Here is an 18,602-nt window from a genome sequence, read left to right on the forward strand (position 1 = left end):
CCTAGGATCTAGCATCATTTATTCGATTTTGTGTGTGTGTGTTTAATTTTTAATTTTAATATTTTTTAATTTTAAGTTTTTCTACCTCATTAATAACTTTTCTCCCTTCAAAATGATGAAACGAAGGAATTTACCCCAAAAGAAAGAGCAGGAAGAAACAACAGCCGGGGACTTAACCAACACAGATAACAAGCAAGATGTCTGAACCAGAATTTAGAATCATGATAATAAGAATACTAGCTGGAGTCAAAAAGAGATTAGAATCCCCTTCTGCAGAGATAAAAGAAGTAAAAACTAGTCAGGATGAACAAAAAAAATGCTATAACTGAGCTGCAATCACGGATGGATGCCGCAGCAGCAAGGACAGATGAGGCAGAACAATCAGTGATTCAGAGGACAAACTTATGGAGACTAATGAAGCAGAAAAAAAGTGGGAGATTAAGGCAAAAGAACACAATTTAAGAATTAAAGAAATCAGTGACTCATTAAAAAGAAACATCATCAGAATCACAGGGGTCCCAGAAGAGGAAGAGAGAGACATAGGGATAGAAGGGTTATGTGAACAAATCATAGCAGAAAACTTTCCTAAGCTGGGGAAAGACACAGACATCAAAATCCAGGAAGCACAGAGGACTCCCATTAGATTCAACAAAAACCGACCATCAACAAGGCATATCATAGTCAAATCCACAAAATACTAAAGCAAGGAGAGAATCATGAAAGCAGCAAGGGAAAAAAAGTCCTTAACCTACAAGGGAAGATAGATCAGGTTTGCAGCAGACCTATCCACAGAAACTTGGCAGGCCAGAAAGAAGTGGCAGGATATATTCAATGTGCTGAATCAGAAAAATATGCAGCCAAGAATTCTTTATCCAGCAAGGCTGTCATTCAAAATAGGAGGAGAGACAGAAAGTTTCCCAGACAAACAAAAATTAAAGGAGTTCGTGACCACTAAACCAGCCCTGCAAGAATTTTAAGGGGGACTCTCTGAGGGGAGAAAAGATGAATACATACATATATATATATATATATATATATATATATATATATATATATGTGTGTGTGTATATACATATACACATTGTATATATATGTGTGTGTGTGTGTGTGTGTGTGTGTGTGTGTGTATATATATATATATATATATATATATATATGTAAATACCAAAAGCAACAAAGATTAGAAAGAACCAGAGAACACCACCAGAAACTCCAACACTACAAGTAACATAATGGCAATAATATCATATCTTTCAGTATTCACTCTAAACATCAATGGACTCAGTGCTCCTATCATAAGACATAGGGTAAAAGAATGGTTAAGAAAAAAAGATCCATCTATATGCTGTTTACAAGAGACCCACTTTAGACCTAAAGATACCTTCAGATTGAAAGTGAGGGGATGGAGAACCATCTATCATGCTAATGGTCACCAAAAGAAAGCCAGAGTATCCATACTTGTATCAGACAATCTAGACTTTAAAATAAAGATTGTAACAACAGATGAAGAAGGGCATTATATCATAATTAAGGGGTCTATCCACCAAGAAGATCTAAGAACTGTAAACATTTATGTGCCAAATGTGAGAGTACCCAAATATATAAATCAATTAATCACAAACATAAAGAAACTCATCGATAGTAATACCACAATAGTAGGGGACTTCAACACCCCACTTACAACAATGGACAGATCATCTAATCAAAAAATCAACAAGGAAACAATGGCTTTGAATGACACACTGGACCAGATGGACTTAACAGATACATTCAGAACAATTTCATCCTAAAGCAGCAGAATATACATTCTTCTCCAGTGCACATGGAACATTCTCCAGAATAAACCATATACTGGGACACAAATCAGCCCTAAGTAAGTGTAAAAAGATCGAGATCAGGGGCGCCTGGGTGGCTCAGTCGGTTAAGCGTCCGACTTCAGCTCAGGTCGTGAACTCGTGGTCTGTGGGTTCGAGCCCCGCGTCGGGCTCTGTGCTGACAGCTCAGAGCCTGGAGCCTGTTTCAGATTCTGTGTCTCCCTCTCTCTGACCCTCCCCCGTTCATGCTCTGTCTCTCTCTGTCTCAAAAATAAATAAAGTTTGAAAAAAATTAAAAAAAAAAAGATCGAGATCATACTGTGCATATTTTCAGACCACAATGCTATGAAACTCGAAAATCAACCACAAGAAAAAATTTGGAAAGGTAAATAATACTTGGAGACTGAAGAACATCCTACTAAAGAAAGAATGGGCTAACCAAGAAGTTAAAGAGGAAATTAAAAACTATATGGAAGCCAATGAAAATGATAACACAACCCAAAACCTCTGGGACGCAGCAAAGGTGTTCATAAGAGGAAAGTATACAGCAATCCAGGCTTTCCTAAAGAAGGAAGAAAGATCTCAGATACACAACCTAACCTTACGTCTTAAGGAGCTGGAAAAAGAACAGCAAATAAAACCCAAAACGAGAATAACACAGGAAATAATAAAGATTAGAGCAGAAATTAATGCTATCGAAACAAACAAAAAACAGAACAGATCAATGAAACCAGAAGCTAGTTCTTCGAAAGAATTAACAAAATTGATAAACCACTAGCCACTTTGATCAAAAAGAAAAGGACCCAAATAAATAAAATCAAGAATGCAGAGGAGAGATCACAACCAACAGAGCAGAAATAGAAACAATAATAAGAGAATATTATGAGCAATTATACGCCAATAAAATGAGCAATCTGGAAGAAATGGACAAATTCCAGAAACATATACACTACCAAAACTGAAACAGGAAGAAATAGAAAATTTGAACAGACCCATAACCAGTAAGGAAATAGAATTAGTAATCAAAAATATGCCAAAAAACAAGAGTCCAGGGCCAGATGGCTTTCCAGGGTAATGCTACCAAACATTTAAGGAAGAATTAACACCTATTCTCTTGAAGCTGTTCCAAAAAACAGAAATGGAAGGAAAACTTCCAAACTCATTCTATGAAGCCAGCATTACCTTGATACGAAAACCAGAGACCCCACTAAAAGGGAGAGCTACAGACCAATTTCCCTGATGAACATGGATGCAAAAATCCTCAACAAGATATTAGCCAACCGGATCCAACAATACATTAAAAAAATTACTCACCACAACCAAGTGGGATTTATATCTGGGATGCAGGGCTAGTTCAATATCCGCAAAACAATTAACGTCATTTATCACATCAATAAAAGAAAGGACAAGAACCACATGATCCTCTCAATAGATGCAGAGGAAGTGTTTGACAAAATACAGCACCCTTTCTTGATAAAAACCCTCAAGAAAGTAGGGATAAGAAGGCTCAGACCTCCAGATCATAAAAGCCAAACACAAAAGACCCAACACTAATATCATCCTCAATGGGGAAAAACTGAGAGCTTTCCCCCTAAGGTCAGGAACAAGACAGGGATGTCCACTCTCACCACTGTTATTCAACATAGTATTGGAAGTCTTAGCCTCTGCAATCAGACAACACAAAGAAATAAAAGGCATCCAAATTGGCCAGGAGGAGGTCAAACTCTCGCTCTTCGCAGATGACATGATACTCTATATGGAAAACCCAAAAGATTCCACCAAAAAACTGCTAGAACTGATTCATGAATTCAGCAAAGTTACAGGATATAAAATCAATGCACAGAAGTCAGTTGCCTACTATACACAAAGAAGCAACAGAAAGAGAAATCAAGGAATCGATCCCATTGACAATTGCACCAAAAAACATAAAATACCTACGAATAAGTCTAACCAAAGAGGTGAAAAATCTATACACTGAAAACTATAGAAAGCTTATGAAAGAAATTGAAGAAGACATTAAAAACTGGAAAAAGATTCCATGCTCCTGGATAGGAAGAACAAATATTGTTAAAATGTCGATACTACCCAAAGCAATCTACATATTTAATGCAATCTCTATCCAAATAACACCAGCCTTCTTCACAGAGCTAGAAGAAATAATCCTAAAATTTGTATGGAACCAGAAAAGACCCCTAATAGCCAAAGCGATCTTGAAAAAGGAAACCAAAGCAGGAGGCATCACAATCCCAGACTTCAAGCTATACTACAAAGCTGTAATCATCAAGACAGTATGGTACTGGCACAAGAACAGACACTCAGATCAATGGAACAGAATAGAGAACCCAGAAATGGACCCACAAACGTATGGCCAACTAATCTTTGACAAAGCAGGAAAGAATATCCAATGGAATAAAGACAGTCTCTTCAGCAAGTGGTGCTGGGAAAACCGGATAGCGAAATGCAGAAGAATGAACCTGGACCACTTTCTTACACCATACACAAAATAAACTCAAAATGGATGAAAGACCTAAACATAAGACAGGAAGCCATCAAAATCCTCAAGGAGAAAGTAGGCAAAAACCTCTTTGATCTTGGCTGCAGCAACTTCTTACTCAACATGTCTCTGGAGGCAAGGGAAACAAAAGCAAAAATGAACCTCATCAAAATAAAAAGCTTCTGCATAGCGAAGGAAACAATCAGGAAAACTAAAAGGCAACTGACAGAATGGGAGAAGATATTTGCAAATGACATATAAGATAAAGAGTTAGTATCCAAAATCTATAAAGAATTTATGAAACTCAACTCCCAAAAAACAAAGAATCCAGTGAAGAAATGGGCAAGAGACATGAATAGACATTTCTCCAAAGAAGACATCCAGATGACAAACCGACACATGAAAAAATGCTCAACTTCACTCATCACCAGGGAAATACAAATCAAAACCACAATGAGATACCACCTCACACCTGTCAGAATGGCTAACATTAACAAGTCAGGCAACAACAGATGTTGGTGAGGATGCGGAGAAAGAGGATGTCTTTTGCATTGTTGGTGGGAATGCAAGCTGGTGCAGACACTGTGGAAACCAGTATGGAGGTTCCTCAAAAAACTAAAAACAGAACTACCCTACAACCCAGCAATGCAATACTAGGTATTTATCCACAGGATACAGGTGTGCTGTTTCAAAGGGACACATGCACCCCAAAGTCTATAGCAGCACTATCAACAATAGCCAAAGTATGGAAAGAGCCCAAATGTCCATCGATGGATGAATGGATAAAGAAGATGTGGTATATATAAAAAATCGAGTATTACTTGGCAATCAACAAAAATGAAATTTTGCCATTTGCAGCTACATGGATGGAACTGGAGGGTATTAAGCTAAGTGAAATCAGTCAGTCAGAGAAAGACAAATATCATATGATTTCACTCATATGAGGACTTTAAGAGACAAAACAGATGAACATAAGTGAAGGGAAACAAAAATAATATAAAAACAGGGAGGCGGACAAAACAGAAGAGACTCATAAATATGGAGAACAAATAGGGTTACTGGAGGGGTTGTGGGAAGGGGGACAGGCTAAATGGGTAAGGGGCACTAAGGAGTCTACTCCTGAAATCATTGCTGCACTATATGGTAACTAATTTGGATGTAAATTTAAAATAAATAAATAAATAAAATTAAAAATAAAAAAAAAAATTCTTTCGGGGGCTCCTGGGTGGCTCAGTTAATTAAGCATCCAACTCCTGGTTTCAGTTCAGGTCATGATTTCACTGTTTGTGAGTTCGAGTCCCAAATCAGGCTCTACTCTGACAGTGTGGAGTCTGCTTGGGATTCTCTCTCTCTCCTGGCTCTCTCTGCTCCTCTTCCGCTCACACATGTGCATGCGCGCTCTCTCTCTCTCAAAATAAAAAAAATTTAAAAATTAAATTATTTCGGTATGTAGGAAAGAGCTTTTTTTGTTGTTGTTCTAGTGTTTCTTTTGTACTTATGCATATTTTATAGTACCCTCTGTCCCCCTTTCTTTTCTTACTTGACCTTTTACAATCTGATTTGTTACTTTTAAATCATATTCCTTAATACTCAACTTGCCACCTAGGCAATAGTCAACAAACTTATTCTACTTTGCCTTTTCCATCTCTCATTAAAAAACTGCACTCTCAGGGCACCTGGGTGGCTCAGTAGGTTAAGTGTCTGACTCTTGATTTTTGGTTCAGGTCATGATCTCACAGTTTGTGAGTTTGAGCCCCACATCCAGCTGTGCACTGACAGATATATTAAATATATAAAAGGCTCATCATTACACATTTTGCTAACATTTTCCCAGTGTTCTCTCTTAGTTGGATGAACATCATTCTCTAGTACAATGCAGTCAGCAGAACTTTCTGTGATGATAGAGACATTCTATATCTGCATTGCCCAATAGGGTAGCCACAAGCCACATATAATGAGCACTCAAAATGTGGTTGGTGTGACAGAGGAACTGAATTTTACATTTTATTTAACTTGAATTAATTTACATTTAAATTGCCACATGTGGACAATAGCTACTAAATTCATGCAGTGCTCATGGATTCATCAAGAAGGAGTCCTGTATAGAGGTGAGAGTACTTGCATATTTAAAATTATCTTTCTATAACCTGGATACCTAAAAAATAAACTTGATTGTAATATAAAATCCATGCCTTACATTAAAAATGCTGTTCCACTGGTGCCTTTGTATGTTGCTGATGAAGTCTAATGCCAGCCTGATTTATTTGCCTAAGTCAGTAACCTGGTCTTTTTCACTAGCGTTTTAAGAATTTTTTTTTATTTTTAAAATCCAGTAGTTTTACTGAGGCTATGTTTCAGAATTAACCATTGCAAGTCAGTTTTAAGAGGTAAAAATGGTCCTTTTAATATGCAGGTTCATTTCTTTCTTATTTCTAAAAAGTTTCTTCAGTTATAGTTTTAAATATAAGTTGTTTCACTGTTTTGTTTTTCTTCTCCAGGGAATCCAATTATATGTTTGAGATCTTTGCTGAGTCTATTCCATTTCAATCACTTTCTCTCTGACACTTTTTCTTTTTTTCTCAATGTTTATATTTATATTTGTTTTTGACACAGAGACAGAGGATGAGTCAGGGAGGGGCAGAGAGAGAGGGAGACATGGAATCGGAAGCAGGCTCCAGGCTCTGAGTTGTCTGCACAGAGCCTGACGTGGGCTCAAACTTGTCAACCATGAGATCATGACCTGAGTCAAAGTCGAACACTCAACCAACTGAGCCACCCAGGTGCCCCTCTCTGATACTTTTTCTTTATCTCATTTTCATTATTTTGCTTATTTCTTGGCCTTCTTAAATAGCCCTTATTAAATATTCAACACATTGTAATTCAGCTTTAATACCTTTCCTTTCCTAAGTTTAATCAATTCTAATTTTATTTCTTTTGGGAGAAGAGAATGTTACTAGTTTTTAAAATTTTTGATTCATTTGTTTGAGACTACTTAATTCATTTTGGAGTTTTATGCTACAGTTTCTTTCTGCTTTGTAATCAGTTGTGGGGGAAGAATGTACATAAGCCAAAAAATTTTTGATTCTCATTTTCTCTTTTCTTTTTACAGTAATTTTGTATGGACTGCTTCTTTTGGCCCATTTTGTGGAAAGAGTAAAGTTTGGGTGGCTTAAGAAATTCCTAGTTCAAGACTGCCCCCTTCTGTCAGAATAGTAAGGTTCAGTGTCTTTTTTCATATACTTATTTGAGGGCAGGGCAGTTGAGGGGAGCAGGTCTGAGGTTTAATATTTCTTTTGTTTCTATAGAATCTTAATTCCTCCCTCTAGCTTCCTTCTTTCCTTTCACTGATCCCTCCCCCTCTCTATTTATCTCTTTACCAGAAGTGGTACCTTTCTAAAAATGCCACCCTAGGTCTTACACACTTTCAAGTCCTTTACCTTTAACTGGTACTGTGATCTACCAGAACCTAGACTGCTTTCAGAAATTTTGGATTTACTGTGAAGCTTCCACTTGCTGTTTGTTTTGTTTTGTTTTGTTTTGTTTTGTTTTGTTTTGTTTTGCAGACTCAGGCTCTCAACCCCTCTCCTCTTTTCCATGCAGTTTTTCAAACCCCAAGTCTAAAACATCAAAAGATACTTCTGTTGGAATCTGGTGAGGTTTTTTCTTAATTTAAAAATGATTTGAAGTTCATAGTATTCGTTCTCTCACAGTAGAGCTGAAAGTATGGATTAAGTGCGGTTTTATTTTCCTTTTTAATTTGTATGGTCTTCTGGGAGGATAAGTGGACAAATTCTAATTTAGGAGGCCACCATTGTCCCAGGGGAACCTGGAAGTCCCTTGAATCTTTTTATTCTTATTGTTATTACTGATTGTGATTTGTCAGTATTTTATAAACATTCTTTTCTTAATTTTCTATTTATTTTTTATTTTTTAAATGTTTATTTATTTTGGAGAGAGACAGCGCAAGCAGGGGAAGGGCAGAGAGAGAGAGAGACAGACAGACAGACAGACAGACAGAATCCAAAGCAGGCTCCATGCTCTGAGCTGTCAGCACAAAGCCTGCTGTGGGGCTCAAATCCACAAACCGTCAGATCATGACCTCAGCCGAAGTTGGACGCTTAACTGACTGAGCCACCCAGGTGCCTCAACATTCTCTTTTTTTTCTTTTTAGTTTATTTTTTTATTTTGAGAGAGACAGTACCTGCACATGATTGGAGGAAGGGCAGAGACAGAGAATCCCAAACAGGCTCTGTGCTGACAGCCTAGGCAGGCTTGATGTCATAACCATGAGATCATGACCTGAGCCAAAATCAAGAGTCAGATGCTTAACCAACTGAGCCAACCAGGAGCCCCATATTTTATAAACATTCTTAACACATCTCAGGAAGTAAAGCAAAGAGCTAAGTTTGTGGACAAGTCTTCCGTCTGAAGTAACTTTCTTAAACCAAGTAACTTTCTTAAAACATCAAGCATATAAGAAACAGATTCAGATATTAAAGTCTCTCATATTCAATCTAATTATGGTAAAATCTGGTAGGATACATTCTATCTTATAGTTTTGTACTAATTAGAAGTCCTTTCTGCCTATGTATAAATAATACCTACTTTGGGCTAAAACAAACGAAATTGTGTTTAGAAGGTTATATAAAAGAAATAAACCAGAAATCAACTTTCTTTCTTATTTTTGTCTTTATGATGATAATGCAAGAACATGACAGATTTTCTGATCTTACATTCTGGTAAAGTTCATTTATCATCTATTCAACACTTATTGAGGACCACTAAACTGCCAGTCAACGGGGACACAAAGATAACTAAGGGACAGTCCCTGACTCACAGACAAGTAGAGAAATATGAGTAAGTTGCAGTAAGTACAATACCCTTTATAAAATGTTTGAAAATATGCAAACCATGCTATACATACTTTTAAGTGTACATATATATGTAGTATAAATACAAAGCCAAGTGAGAAAATTATAATCAAATTAAGTATAGAGGTTAACTCTGGGAGGGTGAGGGGAATAAAATCAGGCAGGAATACAAATATAGCTTCAATTTCATCCATGGTAGTTTATTTAATAAATAAAAAGATCTGAAACAAATACTGCAAAGTACTAAGACCTGACAAAGCTGGGTGGTAAGATATCATGGGTATATTTGTTATCTCTATTCTGTATGCTTGAAATAATTTAATTTTTAAAAAACTATTCAAAATGCAGTTCAATTTGGGGCACCTGGGTGGCTCAGTTAAGCGTCCAACTCTTGATATCAGCTCAGGTCATGATCTCGTAGGTTCAAGCCCAGTGTCAGGTTCTGTGCTGACAGCATGGAGTCTGCTTAGGATTCTCTGTCTCCCTCTTTGTCCCTCCCCTGCTCATGTTCTGTCTCTCTCTCAAAATAAATAAATAAACTTAAAAAAAATGTAGTTGGGTTTTAATAAAAAATGCAGTTCAATTTACCGGAGTTTTAAATCAGAAGTTTCAGATTATGTTCAAGTTGTGTAATAACATAAAATTAAGAACCAATTTAGGTATGAATGAGAAAAATAGCCCATCTGATTACTGTACATCATTTTTTATATGAAGTGTTACACATACCTGTGAGTGCTAAATAAGAAGCAATGTACCGCTTTTCCAGTCCATCTCTAACACTCTGAATTGCACCAAAAATTGGAGGTATAATCATAATCAGGTTACTCACTGTATTCCCTACAGGAGAAAAACACAAGAAAATAATTATATTAGTTAATACCCCTTTAAATAAAAACTCATGCACTTGGCCCTTAATAAAAATTAAATTGGTGACTTTTCAGAAAGATGGTGGAAAGATATTTACAAAGTACCAAGGGAAAATAATTATCTATTGAATGAAAATTTTATGTAAGAATCTGAGTGAAATAAAGATAACTTTTGGGGTAGCTGGCTGGCTCAGTCAGTAAAGCATACTACTCTTGATCCCATGGTTGTGACTTTAAGCCCCACGCTGGGTATAGATTACTTAAAAAAATAAAATCTTTTGGGGCATCTGGGTGGCTCAGTCAGTTAAGTGGCTGGCTCTTTGGTTTCAGCCCAGGTCATGATCTCACGGTTGGTGAATTTGAGCCCCACGTCCGGGTCTGCACTGACAGTGTGCTTGGGATTCTCTCTCTCCCCCTCTCTCTCGCTCTCAAAAAATAAACTTAAAAACATTATAATAACATAAAATCTTAAAAAAAAAATAAAGATAATTTTTGACAAATGAAACGAAGATTTTTCAATCAGAACACCCACTAAAGGAATTTCTAAATTCTAAAGGTAAAAAAGAAAACTATCTCAAAAAGAACCTCAAAGATACAGCAAAAAATGAGTTGAAGGTAGCCATTTGCAACTGAGAGAGTGGTCCACAGATAGAGCGATGAAAAGGTAAAATATAGAATTGTGTTACTTTTATCTGTTGAATCAAATAGCAATGAATTGAGGTTTGCATTTTATAGATCTTTTTAAAATCTCACTTTATGGTAATATTTTTAACTTCTAGTTTCTATGTTTCTAGTAAAATATGAAAAGCAATGGATCATCATCTGATTTTTGTTCGTATCTTTTGCAAATCGACATATATAGAACACTCTACCATATAGCACATACATTTTTCTCAAGTACACATGGAACATTTTCCAAGATAGAGCATATGTTAGGCCATACATTCTAACAGACTTGAAAAAGATAACATACAAAGTATGTATCTCTCCCAACCACAACAGAATGAAGTTAGAAATAAATAACAGACAGAAAGACAGGATGCATGGGTGGCTCAGTCAGTTAAAGCATCTGACTCTTGATTTTGGCTCAGGTCATGATCTCATGGTTCTTGAGTTTGAACCCTGAGTTGGGCTCTGTACTGACAGCGCAGAGCCTGCTTGGGATTCTCGGTCACCTTCTCTCTCTGCCCCTCCCCTGCTCTCTCTCTCAATTTTTAAGCTGGATACATTGCCACTTAGCTAAGAAAACGACATTTCCAAGACCTCTTTGCAGTAAGTAAGTAAGTAAGTAAGTAAGTAAGTAAGTAAGTAAGTTAAGTAAGTGGAAGTCTGGTATGGTACTTTCAAGAAAAATGGAGATTACACCCTTCTTGTCACCTCCTTCCCTTTTCTGCTACAGGGAATGTGGATGCAATGGCTAAAGCCATCTTGGTCTCTGAGGGGACAGTAGGGATCTAACCCAATTTGGGGGAGGAAGACCTTCCTCTGCCCTATGGTCCTCTGGCTGGACATGGAGTCAAATTGACCATGAGACAGATTATCAGGAGGAAATTAAACTTAGTAGGTGTATGTATGGGGAATCCACACAGACATGAAATTCCAAAGACAATGAGGCAACAGGAAACTTACATCAGTTAAGAAAAGGGGATCAGTTAAGGATACAAAGGGGATAAAGACCATAAGCAAGAAGGTGAAAGGAGATGTATGGGAAAACAAGGTCGCCCTATTATGCAGGTGAATTCCTTAGGTAAAAGGTAGTCTCTGTTAATAGTTCTCTTCCTGTTACAGGCTCTCCTTTCCATTGTAAATTTAGCAGTTGCAGGGAGGCAGAGAGCTTTTCCTGCTTCTGCTGGGTTTCAATTACTTTTAACTTAAAATAATCTTTATGCCAAATGGCCCATCTTGGGCAGCCTGCCCCGGCCCCCTACACTAAGCATGGCTGAGCAACAAAATAAGAGAAGCTTGCGCCCCTGATACCATGGAGCTGCCACCCCAGCCCCGAACTGCTTTTCAGACTGAAATAAATCTACATCTTGCTTAAAGCATTAATTATCACATATCTGTTACTCACAGCCAAACCTAATCCTAACTGATGCAAAAGATGTCCTTAGTGCACCTTATTTCATTTGAATTAAAAATGCTAACAGCCTTTTCTCTGTGAATATACAGTGGAAACTGAAACTGAAAGACAAATGCCTGTCTTTGAGTCATTACACCTCTTTCTTAAATTTAATGCTGTTACATGAATGATAAACCTAAATTAATCCAAATGTTTTATGAGGACTGTTTTCACTTTTTATTTTAAATGTTAAAATGCAAAGATAAATATAAAAACGAAGTTAACATGTCAGCTCCTTTTTAAATTACAGTTGACACATAATGCTCCATCAATTGCAGGTATATAGCATAGTGACTTGACTAGTCGATATATTATGCTGTGCTCACCACAAGTGTACCTACCAATGTCACCATACAATGCTAATTACGATACTATTTCCTATGCCCTAATTTTCATCCCTGTGACTTATTCATTCCAAAATTGGAAGTCAGTATCTCCCACTTCATCCATTTGCCCATCCTTCCTGGCAACCATAATTTATTCTCTGTATTTATGGAACTGTTTTTGCTGTTTGTTTTTTAGATACCATATACAAGTGAAATCATGTTGTTTGTGTTTCTTTGATTTATTTCATTTAGCATAATACCATCTAGGCCTATCCATGTTGTGACAAATGGCAAGATCACATTCTTTTTTTTATGGCTGAGCAATATTCCATATATATGTCATATCTTCTTTATCCATTCATCTATGGATGGACACTTGGGCTACTTCCATATCTCAGCTTTTTGTAACTATGCTGCAATAAACAAAGAAGTGAATATAACTTTTCAAATTAGTGTTCTCATTTTCTTTGGGTAAATAAATACCCAGCAGTGGAATTAATGGACCATATGATATTTCTAACCTATTTAATATATTTTTTGAACTTTGGGGGTATTTTTTTAAGTATAATCTTTACACCCAACATGGGACTTGAACTCACAACTCTGAAATCAAGAGTTGCATGCTCTACCAACAAAGCCAGCCAGGTGCCCTGATATTTCCAACTTTTCGAGGAATCTCCATATTGTTTTCCAGGTTGCATCAATTTACATTTTCACTAATAGTGCATGAGCATTCCCTTTTCTCCACATCCTCGCCAACACTTTTTTTCTAGTCTTTTTAATTCTAGTCACTCTTGCCTTTTCATTTTGTTAATGGTTTCTTTCCTTCACTGTGAAAAGCTTTTCATTTTGATGTAGCCCCAACAGTTTATTTTTCCTTTTGTTTCACTTGCTTGAGGAGACATATCCAGAAAAATGTTGCTAAGGCTAAAGTCAAAGAAATGATTACTATGTTTTCTTCTGGGAGTTGTATGATTTCAGGTCTTACATTAGGTCTTTAGTCCATTCTCAGTTTATTTTTGTATATGTTGTAAGAAAGTGTTCCGGTTTCTCGCGTCTGAGCGGCTCAGTCAGTTAAGCATCTGACATCGGCTTAGCTCATGATCTCATGGTTCATGAGCTCAAGTCCCACATCAGGTGAGCCCAAGCACCACTTCGGGTAAGACGACGCCCCATAATGGGTGAGTATGAGCCCCACTTCGGGTGAGCCCTGCTTCTCTCTCTCTCCCTCTCTCTACCCCTCATGGGATTCTCTCTTCCTCTCTTGCTCTGCCCCTCACTCACTTGCACCCTCTCTCTCCCTAAAAAAAAAAAAAAAAAAAAAAAAGTGTTCCAGTTTCATTCTTTTGCATGTAGCTATACAGTTTTTCCAGCACCATGAAGACGCTGTGTTCTCCCCATTGTATACTCTTGCCTCCTTTGTTGGAGATTAATTGACCATATAAGTGTGGGTTTATTTCTGGGTTCTCTATTCTGTTCCATTGACCTATGTGTCCATTTTTGTGCCAGTACCATACTCTCTTGATAAACATATTCCTTTTTTTTTTTTAAGTTTATTTTTGAGAGAGAGAGAGAGAGAGAGAGAGAGAGAGAGAGAGAGAGAGAGAGAGAGAGAGAGAGAGAGGAAACGTGAGCAGGGAGGGGCAGGGCAGATTATCTGAAGTGGGCTTTGCGCTGACCAGAGAGCACGATGCCAGTCTCCAACTCATGAACCATGAGCTCATGACCTGAGGCAAAGTTGGACACTTAACCGACTGAGCCACCCAGGCGCCCCCATAAATACCATATTCTTAAACAATCAATGGGTCAAAGAAGAAATCACAAGAGAAAGTAGAAAATACTTGGAGATGAATTAAAATAAACACAACATACCAAAATTAATTAATTAATTGGATACAACAGGGCTAAGGGGAAATTCATTGCTAAATTCAAACATCAAAAATCAAGAAAGATCTTCAAGCTGAAATGAAATAATGGTAATTAGTAACACAACTATATATATAAATATACAGCATACTGGTGAAGGTAAGTATATGGTCTAACTCTGAATACTCTAATACTGTAATATGATGGTATATTAAACATGTAAGCCTATCACTTAAAAAGTTAAAAGGGCAAAAGTATTAAAAAGAACTAAAGCTGCAAATGACATATACAATAGAGTTAGTATCCAAAATATATAAAGAACTGACACCTAAAAACAAATAATCCAATTAAAAAATGGGCAGAAAATACAAACAGTCATTTCTCCAAAAAAGACATACAGATGGCCAACAGACACATGAAAAGATGCTCACCATCACTCATCATCAGGGAAATGCAAATAAAAACCACAATGATGGATTGCCTCACACCTGTCAGAATGGCTAAAATCAACACAAGAAACAACAGGTGTTGACAAGGATGTGGAGGAAAAGATACCCTTGTGTACTGGCAAACTGGTACAGCCACTGTGGAAAACAGCATGCAGGCTCCTCAAAAAGTTAAAAATAAAACTACCCTACAACCCAGTAATCACACTACTGGGTATTTTCCCAAAGAATACGAAAACACTAATTCAAACGGACAATATGCACCCTATGTTTATTGCAACATTATTTACAATTACCAAACTATTGAAGCAGTTCAAGTGTCCACCCAGAGACGAATGGGTAAAGAAGGTGTGTGTGGTGTGTGTGTGTGTGTGTGTGTGTGTGTGTGTGTGTGTGTGTATATATATATATACATACATATATACATATACATATATACATATATACATATATACATATATATACATATATATGTATGTGTATATATATATATGTATATATGTATATATATACACACCACACACAATGGGATACTTTTCAGCCATAAAAAAGAATAAAATCTTGCCATGTGCAACAACATGGCTGGATCTAGAAAGTATAATGCTAAGCAAAATAAGTCAAAATACCATATGATTTCGCTCATATGTGGAATTTGAACAAAGGGGGGAAAAAAGAGAAAGACAAACCAAGAAACAGACTGCTAACTGTAGAGAACAAACTGATGGTTACCAGAGGAAAGGTGGGTAGGTGCCAGGTTAAATAGGGAATGGGGATTAAGAGCACACTTATTGTAATGAGCACTGAGTAGTTGTTGAATCACTATTATGGTACACCTGAAACTAATATAACACTGTATGTAAACAGTACTGGAATTAAAATTAAAAACTTAATTTAAAAAAAACTAGCTACAACAATTTATTAGTGAATAGACAATAAAAAACAGGTAAATTATATTAAAAACCTACATGGAGGGGAATAAAAGGGTAGAGGTTTAGTGAGTGAAGTTGTTATCAACATAAAAAAGACTGCTATAAGTTGTCTTATGTAAGCCTCAGGGTAACCATAAAGCAAAAACCTACAGTAGATCACAAAAGATAAGGGGACGGGAATCAAAGCATACAACTATTGAAAATCATCAATTCATAAAGGCAGCAAAAGAGGAACAAAGGAATAGGGAAACTACAAAACAGCCAGAAAACCAGACGGCATTAGTTAAGTCCTGACTATCAATAAATAATTACTCTAAATGTAAATGGATTCAATTCTGCAATTAAAAGGCATACAATGGCTGCATGGATTAAAAAAAAAAAATCAAGACCCAAGTATATGCTGGCTACAAAACATTCTTTTCAGGTTTAAAGACATGCATATGCTCAAAGTAAAGGTATGGAAAAAGATATTCCATGCAAGGGAAACCAAAAGAGAGCAAAGGTAGCTAACTTAGACAAAATAGATATTAAGCCAAAAACTGTAACGAAAAACAAAGATCATTATGTAATAACAGAGGCTTAATTCATCAAGAGGATATAATAATTGTAAATATGTATACAGCCAACATCAGAGCACCTAAATATATTAAGCAAACACTAACAGATCCTAAGGGAGAAATAATATAATTAATAGTAGGGGACTTCAATACCCCACTTTCAACAATGAATTGTTCATCCAGATGGAAAAATAATACAGGAAAGTTGGACTTAAACTACACCTGACACCAAAAGGACCCAACAGACATATATACAGAACATTCCATCCAAGAGCAGCAGAACATACATTCTCTATGACAGATCATACGATAGGTCACAAAACAAATTTTAGCAAAAATTTTAAAACTGAAATAATACAAAGTATCTTTTCTGACCGCAGTGGTCTAAAACTAGAAATCAATAACATGGAGAAAAACTATAAATTCACAAATATGTAGAAATTAAACAACAGACCCCTGAACAACCAATGGAGCAAAGAAGAAATCAAAAGGTAAATTAAAAAATATCTTGAAGTAGGGGCGCCTGTGTGGCTCAGTTGGTTAGGCATCCAACTTCAGCTCAGGTCATGATCTTTCGGTTCGTGGGTTCAAGCCCCACGTTGGGCTTTGTGCTGACAACTCACAGCCTGGAGCCTGCTTCAGATTCTGTGTCTTCCTCTCTCTCTGCCCCTCTCCCTCTTGCGCACGTGCGCACACTCTCTCTCTCTCTCAAAAATAAACAAACATAATAAATAAATAAATAAATAAATAAATAAATAAATAAATCTTGAAATAAATGAAAATGAAAACACAATAGGCCAAACTTATGGAATACAGCTAAAATAGTTCCAAGAGGGAAGTTTACAGCAATAAATGCCAGTGTTAAGGAAAAAAAAAGATCTCAATCAACCTAACTTTACACCTCAAAGAACTAGAAAAGAACAAACTAAGCCCAAAATTAGGAAAAGAAATAAAGATCAGAATGGAAATAAATTAGATTAATGGAACAAAGAGCTGTTTGTTGCTTTTTTTTTTAAGATAAAAATGGACAAACCTTTAAGCTAGATTAACTCAGGAAAAAAAGATAATTCAAATAAAATTAGAAGTAAAAGAGAACATTACAACTAATACTACAAAAATAAAAAGGATCATGAGAGACAACTATAAACAATTGTATGCTAACAAACTGGAAAACCTAGAAGAAATAGATAAACTCCTAGATATATACAATCCATGAAGACTAAATCAGGAAGAAACAAAATCGTAATGAAACAATAACAAGTAAGGATATTGCATCAGTAATCAAAAACCTTCCAGGGGTGCCTAGCTGGCTCAGTCAGCAGAGCATGTGACTTGATCTTGGGGTCATGAGTTTGAGCCCCACACTGGGTGTAGACATGACTTTAAAAAATAATAACAAAATTAAATTAAAATTTCAAAATAAAAAAATAAAAAACTTCCCAACACAGAAAAGCTGAGGACAAGTAGTTTCATTGGTGACTTCTACTAAGCATCTAAAGAATTGACACCAAAACTCAAACTGTTCCAAAAAAATAGAAGAGCGAGGAATACTTCCAATCATGTGTTCATGAATCCAGCATGACCCTGATACCAAACTATATGATGTCATGGAAATGTGGAATCTAAAAAAGCCAAACTCAGAGAAACAGAACAGTGTGGTAGTTACCATGGGCTGAGGGTGGGGTGCATGGAGGGTGGAGAAATTAGCCAGAGTACAAACTTCCAGTTATAGGATTGACAAGTTTTAGAGATTTAATGTACAGCATGGTGATTACAGCTAATAATACTGTATTATACACTTAAAAGTTGCTAAGAAAGTAGATCTTAAATGTTTTCACCACACACACACAAAAATGGTAATTATGTGGTAAGATGCAGGTATTACCTAATGCTATGGTGGTAATCACTTTACAATACATAAGCTTATCAAATCAACCCACTGTACGTATCAAAATTATATAACATTACACAGTTAACCCTTGAACCACACAGATTTGAACTGTATGGGTCCAGGGGCACCTGGGTGGCTCAGTCGGTTAAGCGTCCGACTTCGGCTCAGGTCATGATCTCATGGTCCATGAGTTCGAGCCCCGCGTCGGGCTCTGTGCTGACAGCTCAGACCCTGGAGCCTGCTTCCGATTCTGTGTCTCCCTCTCTCTCTCTGACCCTCCCCCGTTCATGCTGTGTCTCTCTCTGTCTCAAAGCTAAATAAACATTAAAAAAAAAAAAAAAAAAGAAAAAAAAAAGAGTCACTGAGAGCAGAACAACATTAAAAAAAAAAGAACTGTATGGGTCCGATAAATATAATACACTA

The 18,602-nt window shown here is 36.6% G+C and overlaps 1 protein-coding gene across 5 annotated transcripts in view; it reads right to left on the reverse strand.

Moving 5' to 3' along the window:
• The window catches only part of ACER3 (alkaline ceramidase 3), a 167,094-nt gene that overhangs the window by 94,402 nt on the left and 54,090 nt on the right, over nucleotides 1–18,602 (reverse strand). For 3 of the 5 annotated variants that reach the window (XM_042957533.1, XM_042957535.1, XM_042957536.1), the window contains one exon: nucleotides 9,906–10,016. In XM_042957533.1, the coding sequence (XP_042813467.1) occupies nucleotides 9,906–10,016 (111 nt within the window). Of the gene's footprint in view, nucleotides 1–9,905; nucleotides 10,017–14,362; nucleotides 14,451–18,602 lie in introns of all 5 variants that reach the window. The other 2 variants (XM_042957534.1, XM_042957537.1) reach the window with 2 other exon arrangements.

This window comes from Panthera tigris, chromosome D1 (assembly GCF_018350195.1).
Source record: "Panthera tigris isolate Pti1 chromosome D1, P.tigris_Pti1_mat1.1, whole genome shotgun sequence".
Taxonomy (NCBI): Eukaryota; Metazoa; Chordata; class Mammalia; order Carnivora; family Felidae; genus Panthera; species Panthera tigris.